Source organism: Manis pentadactyla, chromosome 8 (assembly GCF_030020395.1).
Source record: "Manis pentadactyla isolate mManPen7 chromosome 8, mManPen7.hap1, whole genome shotgun sequence".
NCBI classification, from domain to species: Eukaryota; Metazoa; Chordata; class Mammalia; order Pholidota; family Manidae; genus Manis; species Manis pentadactyla.
In genome coordinates this window covers 53,512,606-53,527,390 of record NC_080026.1, presented here as the reverse complement: position 1 = coordinate 53,527,390, position 14,785 = coordinate 53,512,606, and the positions used below count along the sequence as shown (strand labels likewise).

The window sequence follows — 14,785 nt, the reverse complement described above, 5'->3', positions numbered from 1 at the left end:
GTGATGTTTTGCTGTGCCCTGTCTTATTTTCTCATAGCATATATAGTCACCGAAAACTAGTGTTCGTCTGCTTACCTGCCTGTTTGTTGTCTGGCTTTGCACCAGAGTCTGATCCCTGTGAGGGCCAGGTCTCCCCTGCCACATGCCCCATCTCCCCAGGGCCTAGGAGTGGTGCCTGTGGCACACAGTGGGTGCTCCACTACTGTGTGCATATGAATGAATGAATGAACGCTAGGCCTTGTTTACCTTAGTGTGTGAAGCAGTGGGATGCCACCAGAGATTTCTAAGTAAATGAGTGACATGATTTATCTGTAAAGGATTCCTACTTCCTTCCACAAATAAAGGGTGTGGGAGAAAAAGGAGAGAGAACTGGTATAGATCACAAGAGACTTGAGAGACAGGTAACCTAACGCAAGGTGAGGACTGGTTGGATCCTGATTGAAATAACGTGGCCTTGAAAGGTCAACTTGGAGACAAACTGCTTTTCTAGAAGAGGTACTTATAGAAATATTGACAGGTGAAATAATTTGATGCCTGAGATTTCATTTAAAGTACTTCAAAAAATAAAACTGTAAATGTGCACATGTGTGGAAGGAGCAGAAGACAAGAACTGGAGCGTGTGGGTGGTGTGGGAGCTAAGGGGTGTGTGTGTGTGTGTACATGCTGTGCTAGTCTGTGTTTTTGCAAATTTCCCTTGTTAAGTACTCTCATAATAAAAGGTTTTTAAAAATTGTTCTGCTTCCCAAGTAGAGGACTGTGGGGGCAGGGTGGAGGAGGAAGAACGAATTCCGGGGCTAGGGGCCTGTTGTCTGGGTCTAGGGGAGAGGCAGTGGTGGTGTGTGGAGCAGGGCTGAGGGCTCCAGACCTGTCTGGAAAGTGGGAACCAGGAGGCTTGCTCATGTATTAGCTCCTCTGAGACACGCAACAGCCCTGTGGTAGCTCAGGCAGGTGAGAGGAGGAGCCCGATAATGGAGAACGACAGTGAGCAACCCACACAGCTAAGGGACTTGTCAGAGTTCACTCAGCAAAGAACGAGTGTCAGAGTTGGAACTAGAACTCAGGGCTTCCGGCTTCTAGTTCTACAGTCTTCTCATACATATATATATATATATATATAAAATATATATTTATATGTATGTATTTTTTTAAGTAGCTAACACATATTGTGTTTGTCATTCTCCTAAACAGTTTACATACATCAACTCATTTAATGTTATAGCAACTCTATGAAGTATTTATTTTTTACAGTTATGGAATCTAAGTTATAGAGAGATTTTAATTTCCCCAAAGTCACACAGCTAGTAAGGGGCTAAACAGAATTCAAATCCACATAGTCTGTTTCCAGAGTCTGTGTGTTTTTTTAAATTGAAGTATAACTGATATACAATCTTATATTGGTTTCAAGTATATGCCACAGTGGTGGTTCAATAGTTCCCCATATTATTAAATTCTCACCCCCACTAGTGCAGTTACTGCCTGTCAGCATAGGCTGATGTTACAGAATCATTGGCTATATTCTCCATGCTGTACTGCAGTCTTTATACTTTGCTACGTTGGACACCACTTGCTTCCCTTCCTGCCCTCATTTATTCATGTGACAGTACCTATCAGCTCCTGTTTTGTACAGATTTTGGGGCTAGTTGTGTGGGGCTACAGTGACAAGTGACACCACACATGGTCCCTGATGTCATGGAGCTTATTACTGCATCAAACTACTTACACTGCATGACACCACCTCCACCTGGTGACACCGCCCACCACTGGGTGACACCTCCCTCCACCACACTGTACTACTAACTACTGCATTGCTTGTGAAGAAAAGTTGGTTCTTAGCCCCTAAGGAGCAGGTTTCTTAACTTTTTTGTCCTCAGATAAATTTTTTTCTATTCCTTAATTTTTAATTAAAATGTTTTCAAACATATACAAAAAAGGGGAGAAAATAGTATCATGAGAAAATAGTATCATAGGCACATTACCTAAATATAACACCTGGTAGTATTTTCTGTATGGTTTAATCAATTTCCCTTTGTTGACCTATCTGAAAAATGACAGTCTTCATGAAATTATATCACTAAATATTTTAGTATGAATTCCTAAAATAATAAGAACATTGCCCTACATAATCAGCATCCATTATCACACAACAAAATCAGTAATAATTCCCTACTATCAATTTCTGCACAGCCCATTTCCAATTTCTCCTATATTCCCAAAGCTTTGTTTCTTTATAGAGAGGTTTAGTCAGACTGGGATCCAAACAAGGAAAGCATGACATTTGGCCAAGTCTCTTTAGCCCCTCTGAATCTTGACTAACACCCTCCCTGTTTCAATTAATCAGTTTATTTAGGATTTGCTGCTCACTGTCCCATAGAATGCCCCACTTTCTGCATCTGACTCTTACTTTGTAATGTAGGCTAGCTTGCTATTCCATCTCTGTATTTTCTTCAGAAAACTGGTAGTCTTGAAAATATTCAGGTTTAACATTGTTCTCTTTAGAAAACATGGAGCATTTTACTTTCCAATTAACTTTAAGACTAGTAAGACAATGCAAATGCTTTAAACAAAACTTGTAAAACCTGAAAATAGGTTTCCTTTCCACCCTGGCCTCCCTAGGGGCAATCACTGTTCATGGATTTTTTTTTATCTCCTTGCAGAGAGAGTCTCAAATGTACAAACATGGTATGTACATACACTGCCCCCCGACCCGCTCTGTTTAAAACAGCTTCTTGATTTTTTAAATAATAGCTTTATTGAGATACAATTCTTATATTATAAAATTCAGCCCTTTAAAGTATGTAGTTCATGGATTTTTAGTATATTCAGGGAGTTTTACAACCATTACTACTATCTAACTCTAGGATATTTTTCTCACTCCCAAAACAAACCCCATATTCCTTTAGCAGTCCCTCCTCATGTCCCCCATCCTCCCCTACTCCCTGATCCCTGGCAACCACTAATCTACTGACTCTGTGGATTTTGCCTGGTCTGGACATTTCACCTAAATGGAATCCTACAATGTGTGACCTTTTGTTACTGGCTTCTTCCTCTTAGCATAACATTTTCAAGGTCCAGTCACATAGCATGTACCAGTACTTCATTCTTCTATGGTGAATGGAAAGATAGGCTCTTGTTTTTATTTGCCCATTCATAAGTTAATGGATATTCAGGTTGCTTCTCCTTTTTGGCTTTTATGCGTAATGCTGCTACAAATGTTCATTCACAAGTTTTTGTGTTGGACATCAGCTTTCAGTTCTCTTGGGTATATACCTAGGAGAGGAATTGCTGGTGAAGGGGTTCAGAACAAGTCTCCCTGAAGTGTGCCACTTTGACATGTGGACTATTTTGTGCTAAAGGAAATCAAGACACTGCAGGCTTAAGGGAAGCTTTTGCCCCTCTCTTAACTACCAGGAAGAATCTAGATTGTGGGTGTTTCCCAGAATGAGAGTTATTACCACAGACACATTTCATCTGAGTGACCCATCTGCATGGCAGAGCAAACATCTCATTACCAAACAAACCTGCTCTTCCTATTATCCTGTGAATTGTCCTCCCCACCGAAGTCCCAGGCTCCATCCCATTCTTTAGCTCAGGATGACAATATGGACCTCATTTTACCTTTCTGTCTTTAAACTTCTCATGTATGTGGGGTTCCTGTGCATATGAAATTAAATTTGACTTACGCATATTAATCTGCCTCATGGCAATTTCATTCTTAGAACAGCGAGAAGAACCTTTGAAGGGTAGAGGGAAATTTTACCTCTCCAACACTAGACCACACCGTAACTCCGTATTTAACATTTTGAGGAACAACCAAACTGTTTTCTAAAATAGCCGCACCATTTTACATTCCCACCAGCAATGTATGAGGGTTCCAAATTCTCTACATCTTTGTCAACATTTGTTATTTTCTGGCTTGATTCTAGCCATCCTAGTGGGTGTGAAGTGGTGTGGTATCTCCTTCAGGTTTTGATATGGCCACTTGTGTATCTTCTTTGGAGACATGTTTATGCAAATCCCTTGCTCATTTTTTTGGTCATTTGTCTTTTTTTGTTGTTGTTGAGTAGGTCAAACATTATTTAAAAGGAATATTTCATGAATGAAGCTGTATATGTCATAGGGTGTCATGTGAAGCTGTAAGTGATGGGCAGTCCTTGCTCTGCTAGCTGTTAGTGTTAAGGAGATGGCAGCTAGATCATGTCTGTTGAGTTAGGTTTTACCCCTTGTGAACAGTGGGCAGTTGGGGGTGACATTTGGCCTTATGCAGCTGTTCCCTCTCCCAGTAACCCTTCACCTAATGCTTTTAGCATCCATTGATGATTTGCTTGCATCAGTTATTAAATTAAGGGTTGCTAAACAGTATTTTATTTTGTTTTTATGTGGTTTCCTTGTTTTTCTATCATTCTTCCTACATTTACTATCTGGCATGCTTCTGTAGGGAAGAGCTTTTCCTCATTGTAACTGGAGTGGAAAATCTTTCTCCCAGCCCAGGGCAAATTATTTTTGAAACCAAAATCAGTTGGAGGGAGAAATAAAGTGGGAGAAACCTGTTTATTGTTTACAAGGAGTCATCCACTTCTGCTCAACCATGTCTCTCATCACCCAGCTGCAAAAAACGAACCCCAGGAAACCTCTCCAGTCCAGATACACCCTGGCTCCCTGACCCTTGTAATCATTTGTTGGTATGGAGATGGACTACTTCTGTCCACCCCTTGGAAACACCTACTGATATGGAGATGTAGTAAGACCAGGCAAGAGATTCTGGAAATGCTGTAATTTTACCCACACTCATCAACTGGGGCTTTTGGGTTGCACTGGCATGTGGTTCATTCTGGAAAGGCAGATGAATACTTAATTCTTCCCTTATGTTTCTGATGTTCACATTAGGGGACTGGTGTTCAAATGAAGGGATTGATATAATCCAAATTAAGGGAGTATGGGTGCTCCAACTGGCTCAGGTAGACTTCTGGTAAGTACATGCAAGGTGTCAAGGAGGAACATGCTTCTCCCCAGAGACTGAGCCTTTGGATGAGGCCCTGCTCCTCCCTTTCCTGATGTGTCCTCCTGGGGCCCCGAAGGATGCTGCTGTCTCTTCTTTGATGGATACACGAGAATTTAACACTTAAGGACACCACCACTCTGAAATGTCAGAAAGTAGTCAGTCTCCGGGAGAAATTTCCTGCAGCAAAGATCAGTAACCCATGTACAGTCTGTCAGAGTTGGACATTAACTAGATGATGCCGAAAACATTGATTTATCTCCTAACTCTTACCCTAGGTTGTGCCTTGTTTTTATTTCTTAATCAAGGTAGAGCTGCTGTCGGGCAGCTGCATCTTGGGGGAATCTCTCCCTGAGCACTAGGTGAAACCTTAACCTGGACAGGGGAGGGTTCTTGACTCATGATTGAGAAAGAATTCACAAACAGGTCAGATGAGTATAGGTAAGGAAGGAACTCATTACAATGAGAATAGTAGTAAATGGCAGCAGCCATGCAGGCAGTAGAGAGCAAGTAAGAACAGAGAGGAAAGGGAAGCTCATTGAACTCCTGCTCACGATAGGGCAGATCCCTTGCCAACTCCTGAAGCCAGGTCACCTGTTATGAGTGTCCTCTTGAATCTGCATGGGATGGAAACTAAGCCCCTACCACCCAGGATTTGGGGGAGCCACACAGTACTTGATGGAGTGAGATTATGTTTTGAGAACTTGCTGAAGCAAAAGAAAGGAGATTTTCGGGCAGGCTACTAAAGGGCATGATCATACAGCTGCAACCCTATCTGGATCACCCAGGTGACAGGAACTTGCAAGCCCAAATCAGAGATCTCAGTAGCCTCTCCCTACCTGTCATAAGTAGAACAGAGAAAGAGAGAAGACTAGTGCTCAAGTCTAGAAAATTGAATGAAATAGCAAAGTAACCAAGATGCTTACAACTGGGAAAAAGGGGTTTCTTATTAATCTCCCAAGAGGCTTGGAAGAGTGCAGAAACAAAACAGACTCAATAATCTGAGCAGCAAGAAGGGTTTATTTAAGGCAAAGTAAACACTATGCCTCAGAAAGGAGGTGTGCTTAAAGGCTGAGGATTCCTGTCTTTTAAGGATTTCAAGAATGGAGTAAAGGGCCAGGGGAGGGAGCATAGGCTTGGCATGTGGTCTCATGGTGTCCGTCTCTGGTGAGAGGCATTATGTCACCATCCACAGTCAGTCCTCTGGATATTCTGTAAGATAAACTTAACCCAAGGAATTGATTGATCCTGTTTTTCAAGATAGTGGTTACCCTCAAGCAGTGGAAACATATCATTTAGGACTGCTTGCCCTGCCTTAAGATAGGGTCGGTGTTGGCTAATTATCACAAAGTACGTTAGAAATCTTACCTCCTAACTCCCTAGTTTTTAAAATGGAATCTTAGCCTCAGATGGAATCTCTCCTGTTCTTACTATACTGTTTATATCTCAGCATTTTTCTTCATAGGCAGGAAAAAATTAATCATAATGCTTGTCCCATGTCCTCTGCTCTATCTTAGAGCCATTTCTCTGGTTCTGTGGGGTTAATGGGAAAAAGTTTGCAGTTTTGACTTAGAGTTTTGTTCTGGCACTTCTAGTATAGGATTTAGGCAAGCCCTGTAAACTGAAAGTCACTTTTTCTCAAATGAAGACTAAAGATGATATTAATACCTACTTTACTATGTTTAAAGATGTAGCTCAAGTAAAAATGTTTTTTGTAAATTGTAAAGTGCCTTGTCAGTGCGTCAGGCCCAATCTCCCTTGGGCTTTAGGCTTGTTATCAGTCAACGGCCAGTTTGATTGTACATGGATTTAGCTATTTCCTGGACTTCTCTACAAGTCTTCCTTTTCTTAGGCCCTTTAAGTTTTCCAGCTTTGTCTATCTGCCCAGTCTCTATCCATGAAGCTATCCCATGAAACTTTGCAGCCTCCTGGACTTTTGCTTCCAATTCCTTTAAACTTGGCGGCCTTATGTGACAGAAAGAGCACGGGTTATGGACCCTAGCAGATGTGGGTTTGAAGTTTGGTTTCATCTTGTGTGTGACATTAGATAACTTTCGTATCATTTCCTCGTCTGTTTTATATATGTGAAAAGACGGATGGTTGTCTTAAATCCTAAAAAATGCAAACTGTTTTAGTAAAGGTACTCACACTTAGAAGACATTCAACAAATTTGTTGGCCTTCCATTCTTTACCTTTAAGTTCCTGCTTCCACCCACCCATTCACTTCTGCAGCATTATGCAATTTCATTGTCTTCTCATACAGCAATTTGCATTTCCAAAATGATCCCATTTGTTACTTATTTGTGCCTACCTCAAGTGTTCTTAACCACATCTGTTTTGGAGAAAGCTTTCCCACTGCTGCAGGCTGCTTTCTGCCCTGAGGACTGCAATTAGCCTCATTTCAGCCTAAAAAGGTAGCTGTTGTTTTACTTCTTTGGTATGCATTTAAATACAAAGAATCTAATTTTAATTTATGGAGTCTAGACCCTCTCCAGTGATTTGTGCTGTCTGTTAGTTCACTTTAAAGATGAACACAAGACAGGAAGTATCTTTTTAAGTGCCCCCATTCTGAGCTTGCTGTTCTGTCTACCCTCTTCCTACTGCCAGCTGATTTGAAACAATTGTACGTAAATGGATCCAGCTGTTAGCCATGTGATGCTTGACATTTTTGCCCTGGGCAAAATGTTTACTGATATAATTGACAGTGTTGTGCCCTGGGTAGCTGGATGAAGAGTCTACTGTTTGGTGTGTTTCTTGGAGTGAGCAAATCTATAAAGAGGCATTACACTGCTAACATACTGAGCTGAAGTTTAATTTTGCTAAGACTTCTCTTACCCAGTGTGAACTGTAAGTAAGATTACAGGGCAATATTTATATCAAGAAATGTGCTGAAAGTAGCTGCTGTTCAAGAGAGAAGTAGTATATTATTTACTCCACTATGAACTTCAAGGAGGCAATATCTGGCTAGTCTGAGTTACCTTAAGACAATAACAGCATCAGTGTCCTCAACGTCATCATCATCATTATTACTATTAAAGCTCTGTTAATAATTCAGATGGATTTGTCAGGAGCACATTCACTCCACAAGACTTACGCGGTATGAACAAGGATTGTGCCGATGCCATTGGGAGTCGGGGCTCCAAAGGGCTAATTGCAACCTGTTAAAAGATCAACTAAGGCATATTAGAATTTTTAAGAGTTTATTTGAGCAAAAATCAGCTTGACTGAGGCAGCATCCCATCTAACAGACAGAAAGGAGCTCCAAGGAGTTGTACAAAATGAAAGACTTTTATAGGCAGAAGGGAGTGGGAACAAGGAAGTTTTCTGGCAAAAAAGGCGGTTGGTTATTGCAAAGTTATTTCCCCCTAGGGGATGGCAGAGGTCTATCTGCCAGATTACGCAACTAGTGCTGGTCAGATGATTCCTGACTGACTGGTTTAAGATTCCGTTCTGGGGAGGGCAGAAAGTGTAATCAAATTAAGTCTCCATTTGGTTAAGTGGGGCTGAGCAGAAGTGACTCCATTTTGTGCCTGTTGTCTTATTTTTTAGCAAGAGGGAGAGAGGTGCAGACATAAAGGAGCTGATGGTAAACCCTGCTTGGGAGGGGAGGATGGCTTCATGAGGAGACAGAGGTTCTGCAAGGACAAAAGCTGAGGAAGGGTCTGCAAGGCAGAGGGGACCATGGATGCCAGAGCATTCTGTGTTAGCTGGGTGAAACACCATGGCGAGTCTGGAGACGTGTAAGCATTAAAAAAATTTTTTTCCAGCACATGTATTTCTACTCCAGCCTTCTATTCACCAACATTCATATCAAAACTAAAATCTGGTCCCATACTCCATGGCATTTTTTTAGCTAGCACGCAGGTGGTGAAGAGAAAGCCATACTGGTGCTGTATTATTCTTGTGCTCAATGATTGCTTCCTCTGGACTTGGCACTCTGCATAGGGAGCCTCGAGGCTCTGTAACCTTTGATCAGCTTTAACTACAGAGTCCTTTAACTGCAAGCACCTTCTGCTCATGAACAGTCTAACACACCCAGGGCAACTAGCCCTCTTGAAAATCCCTGGTAGCAGAGAGTCAAGGGCTGTTGGGGAGAGTTGGGGCGCCCCAGGGAGGGAGGGATTCACACAATGAACTCAGGCCCTCCTCCGGGCAGAGAACCTTGATATTATCTTATTCATAAAAGCTATCTACCCTTCTTTTCTTAACTTTAGATCAATTACATTCATTATGCATTCAGAAAACCTTTTTATTATGGAAAATTTCAACCACAACACATGCAAAAAATAGAATATTATAATGTGCTCCCTTGGATCACTCCGTTTCAACAAGTATCACTTTGTGGCTTATCTAGTTTCATTTATATCCCTGCTTATCACTAATACTAACCCCTCACCTAAACTGGATTGTTTCTAAGCAAATCCCAGACATTTTATTTCATTGGAAATATTTCAGAATGCATCTCTAAAAAATGACTCTTTTTTTAAACAAAACAGCAAAGTCACTATCACCCAAAATATTAATTCCTAATGTCATCCAATATCAAAATAGGTTTATAAAATGTTTTATTTTGCTTTTCAGTTGACTGGTTTAAATCAGGAGCCAGCCGAAGACCACACATTGCATGTGGTAGATACAGTTCCTAGGACTTCCTGCGATTTCTAAATCCACAGGTTCTCCTCACTTCCTTTTTTCTTGCAATGTATTAATTAAAGAAATTGGGTGTGTGTCCTTCCGAATATCCCACATTCTGGATTTTGCTGATCATGTCCCCTATGGTATCATTTAATGTGTTCTTCTGGCCCTGTAATTCCTGGAAACTGGGAGATCTAGAGACTTGCTCAGAGTCAGGTTATTGGTTCACATTTATGCACACTCTTCTTTTAGTATCCGGTGCTCCATTCCAGTGGAAGGACCTCAGTGATATGGGGTGCTGTGACCCCCTCAAGTGGCTCACCAGAGGAACTCATGCTTCTTCAGGCATTATTTCTAAAAACAACCTTTGTATGCAGGCCTTCTCCTATGTGAGCCTTGCCACCCCATTTCCTGGAGGAGGCCAGGAGGGAGAGACCAACCCATGCCAGCAGCATATAAGCTTCGCAGCTAAAGTGGTGACCCAGAGGGTCATGGTCCCCACCCTTGAGGGATGCCCCACCTAGTGAGGACTGTGGCAGAGCCAGTGGACAAGTAAGTGGGATCATTACCAACTGTGGTGCATGCCTAGAAGGAAACAAATAGGAGACAGAGATGTAAACGGGGTCAGGGAGTGAGAGGAGGGAGAAAGGGGCCTCCAGCCTACACCGGGTACACGGAAAAGGCTCTCTTAGCAGGTGTTATTTCAGCTGAGCCCTGGAGGGTGAGAAAGAGCCAGTCAGTTGAGTGCATGAGTAGGGGATGAAATGGTAGCAGGGATGGAGAAAGTGCCACATACTTAGGACACGCAGGACATGCGATGAGAAAGAGGAAAGAGTCAGTCTGACTCCCAAGTGTCCTGGCTTAAGCAGCTGGTGAATGGCAGTCATGGCAATAGCCCTGGACACCTGGACAGATGACTGTGTGACTTTCTCTGTGGTGTGCTCCCCACCCTTCTATTCAATTACTTGACTTGAAAACGATGGAAAAAAGGAACAAGGCTAGTAGGAGCCTCCCATGCTTGACAGATTTGTGAGGTGAGACTGGCAAGTCTACCACTTACTGGTATAGCTGAAAAAACCTGAAAAAAAGCCACATTTACTGGGGCGAACTTTAAAGCTAAGACTCAGATAAAACTTCTGAATGTTCAGTAGATGACATTTATCTTTGATGTGATCTTTCTTCATTATCACAGACAGTGCAGTTGATGTGCCATAAAAATAATCTAACACTAACAAGGGTTATGTGGTCTTCGTCCAAAGCATGTGCAGCGCTTCGTGATACTTGTTTAAAAGCTCAAGCCCCAAAGCATTCCTTACAAAAGAGAAACATTCCTGTGCCCAGATTCTACATAATAAAAGTCACCAGGAGTGTTCAAAATTCTTGGACCAACTTAAATTTCACAGGAATACAGCTTTTTAACATAACATTGTCTGTATGTGGCCTCCGTGTGATCACTTCTACTAGCAGCTGGTAACTGCCTGCTTCTGGCTTGAGAAGTGAGCTGGTTCCCACGCTCCCACATGCATACCCGTTGGGATGCTTGTGCTGGGAGCTATTGGGATGGGCTGGGGGAGGAAGCGGGTGAGAAACCAGCTGGGCCAAGCTCCTGCCCAACTCCTGCTCCGACTCCTTCTCAGCAACCTGTCAGCCTATTTGAGAAAACCATTGCTGGTACCAGCTCGTGATGGAGAATGTGCTACCTGACCAGTGAACAGCACGTGACGTTTGGTAAAGGGAGGGTTTGGCTAAGTCCAAACTGAACTCCCCAAACTTACACTCTTTTCCCTCCTGGGCCACAGTTGGCTTCACCACACTGAGCCTTTCTACCTGTTCTTTGCATTGTTGCAAGGGTTTGCCCTATGTTCCTGCTCTTCTTGCCCACTCCTACCCCTCCTCTGTGATGAGGTCCAAAGTGTGAAGGATCAGGCTATGGGAGGATCTGCTAATCAGTTCCTGCACAAACGAGAGTCCCTTTTTTTGCATGGTATTCTTACACTCTGCAGCCTCTCAGTACAAACTAAGGTGCCATTTGCAAAAATCTCTCCCATTTGATTAGGAGACTAAAAAATTCGCACATTCTCAAAGTACAAAGACCACTGGAACTGGTGTTCTGTGGACCCAGTCGACTGTGCCCAACAGCAGTGAGAGGAGTTAAAGCCTCATTCTTCACATGGCTTTGCAGGGGCCCAAGTCATGTCACTTCCACCCCCACCCACTGGATGGCTGTTGGTCGCTTTCTATTTTCCCAAGGAGTGTGAGTTTTAGCTGGATAAGAACAGTTATAGGCAGTTATAACTGATTTCAGGGAGGTGATTAAGAGGGTCAACTTTGAAGTTGGGCTTCTTGGGTTCAATCCCAGTGCTGCCACTTATTGGTGATTTTTGACAAAGTGATTAACTTACCTCTTTTCCCCATCAGAAAAAATGTGGATAGTAGTAGTACGCAGTCTACGGAGTTCTCCTGGGGAGTAGATGTTAACAAGATGCCTGGAACATGGTAAACATTTAGTAAATGTTAGCTATTACCCTAACACACCAAACTATTCACAATAATGGTATCATAATGTCCCATTCAAATTTACTTCTTGACCCTGTACTTATTGTTAACTTACTATATATCATCCTCTGTTGGTATCAGTCCTTTAGACTGGATTTCTGGACTGTGGGTTCCTTGAAGGCAGAGACTGTGTGTGACCCATTTGTGGACCCTCAGCACTCAGCACAGCCCTAGTGTGCCCTGATTCCTCCACTGGCTTAGATAGCTCATGTCTGAATGGTGCTTTGCAGAATATGAGGCATGCGTGCAGCGTTCTGCCAGTGGGAGCTCAGTCCCCCTGAGGAAGACGTTGTCTCTATACTCCTCTGAACTAGTCTTGGTTTTGCACAGGTTACCACAAATGGCATGATTGCCATGATGGAACCGCCAGCCAAAGAATCCTCTCCTGGGCTCTTCCCACCGACCTTCGGAGCAGTCGCACCTTTCCTGGCAGACTTGGACACGACAGGTGGCCTTGGGAAGGTTTACTATCGAGAAGATTTATCCCCCTCTGTCACTCAGCTGGCCGCAGATAGTGTCCAGAGAGGGTTCCCTGAAGTCTCTTTCCAGCCCAGTAGCGTGGTGGTTGCCACTTGGGAATCTGTGGCCCCCTACCAAGGGCCAAGCCAGGACCCTGCCCAGGAAAGCAAGGTGAGCACTCACCCGGGTACACATGCAAGCAGTGCAATAGGTGGGCGTCTGCACTGTGGTCTGCCAGGAAGCACTGCGTTTATGTGCATCGTGCCTCTGTACCAATAAAGTCAGATCACATGAAAGAAAATCTGCTCGGTTGGAACTTGCAGGTCCAAGACTTCCAAAAGCTTTAGCTTCAAGGCTGTGTAAGTCTGTGTTTTAGTGATGATTAGATGTAGAGAAAGCCAGTTCCTGAGAAGACTGCTGCATGGCCAGAACAGGTTCATAAACTGCATCCCCTAGCTGCTCTTCCTTTGGGGGGTGGGCAGTGGGGGGTGGGTTCTAGTTAAAGAGAGAGGTTACTAACATGAAGTGATGGGTAGAATAATGAAGCAACAAAGTAGGCTTGAGACATGTGCTTAAGAAATAAAGGTAAGGCCCACCTCTGGTTGGGTTGACAAGAGCCATTTGCACCGTGTGAGTGGTTCAGAGCCAAGTGTATTGTAATCCACCAGTGGGCCTCTCTGGGGCCTCGGTGGTCAGGGAAGCCTGTAAAGGGGGTGTAGAGTTTGGACTAGCCGTGAAGGAAGGTGAATATCTGAGAGGGTCAAGAAGCTGTCTCCAACAAATCTGACATAACTCTTTAGGACATGCCTCAGTTTCTCCTTGGAAAAAATAATTTCGTTCCACCATGGTTACATTTGTATAGTATTACAGGGTAGAGAGACACTTGAAAGGTGTTCCAGGTTAGTAGTTCCCAAAGTGTGCACCACAGAATGGTAGTCCTTCCAGACTGTCCTTGAAAAAAGCCCCACCAAGCCCCTGGCCAAATAAGTTTGGGAAATGCTAAAACTGTATCTCTCTTGATGACTCACTCTGGAAAGTCCTACAATAGATAACCCTGCTTAGATTAATTTAATTTAGCAGCTCCCAAACCTTTTGGCCATACCCATTGTTCCCTCCCCAATAAGACCCATTACATTCCACAGAAGACACTTTGGAAAAAGTCTGTTATTGGCCTGCATGACTCATTTTGCTTTGCCACCTGTGTGTACCTGAGTGCTGTACTTGGAAACTGCTTAAAACCTTGAATTTCTTGAGTGTGAGTCCCTTTCACTTGAGTGATCAACGCCTGACCCCGAGTACAGAGCTCCAGCTTGCCGCTCTGGCCTAATCTCCCCTAACCCTTCCTTGTCTGCATACTCTTTGCAGCAGCTGTGTCAAATTCTTTGCAATGCCCTGATCGTGCCTTTTTTTTTTGACCCACAGTACCATGTACTTGCTGTCCTCTGCTTGTGACGTCTGCTCCCCGACTCTCATTACAGCTGTCGGGCGGTCCTTCAGATTCCAATAGCCGCCTCTGCTCCCGCCTCTCCCAACCTTGGGCACTTCATCCTATGGATCCTATGTGCTTGCACACAACACTGTTACAGAATCTGTTCCCCAGCTTTGCAATGTTTTGTGCACGTCAGTTCCCCATTTGGACCATAAATTCGCAGAATGCACATTTCTATCCTTTGCATCTACATTGCTCAGCGCAATGCCTGGCATGTGGGAAAGGTACTAACACTTAAGAAACACTTTTTCTGTGTCTGGCCCTGCATATGCCCTCCCATATAGTCCTCCTAATATTTCTGTGAAGTAGGTGGCCTTGTCTCCATCTTACAGATTCAGAAATGGAGTCCAAGAGCTGAAGTAACATAGCATGCCCAAGGTCACACAACCAACGAGTAGAACAACGACTTCGATCCACAACTGTGTGCTCCCAAAGCTCATTACCTTTCTTACTGTGTGGTGCCTAGAACTGAATACCTGTATGCCAAATGGTGGGTGTGGTTGGGTATGTTTAATGGCCATGGAAGCAAATTCTAAGGGTAAGAATTTGCAAAGTTGTGGGAGATTTAGGCCACCATCTAGAGGTACCATCTCTATAATTTTTGATTAACCTTAAGGTCACAGTTATGCAGAACGTATTCATTCATTAAT

General features: G+C 43.3%; 1 protein-coding gene across 1 annotated transcript in view; it reads left to right on the top strand.

Annotated features, from left to right (window-relative positions):
* The window catches only part of NID1 (nidogen 1), a 97,213-nt gene that overhangs the window by 9,805 nt on the left and 72,623 nt on the right, over positions 1–14,785 (top strand). Inside the window, exon 2 of the mRNA XM_036919310.2 lies at positions 12,518–12,817. Coding sequence (XP_036775205.2) covers positions 12,518–12,817 — 300 coding nt within the window. The remainder of the gene's footprint in view (positions 1–12,517; positions 12,818–14,785) is intronic.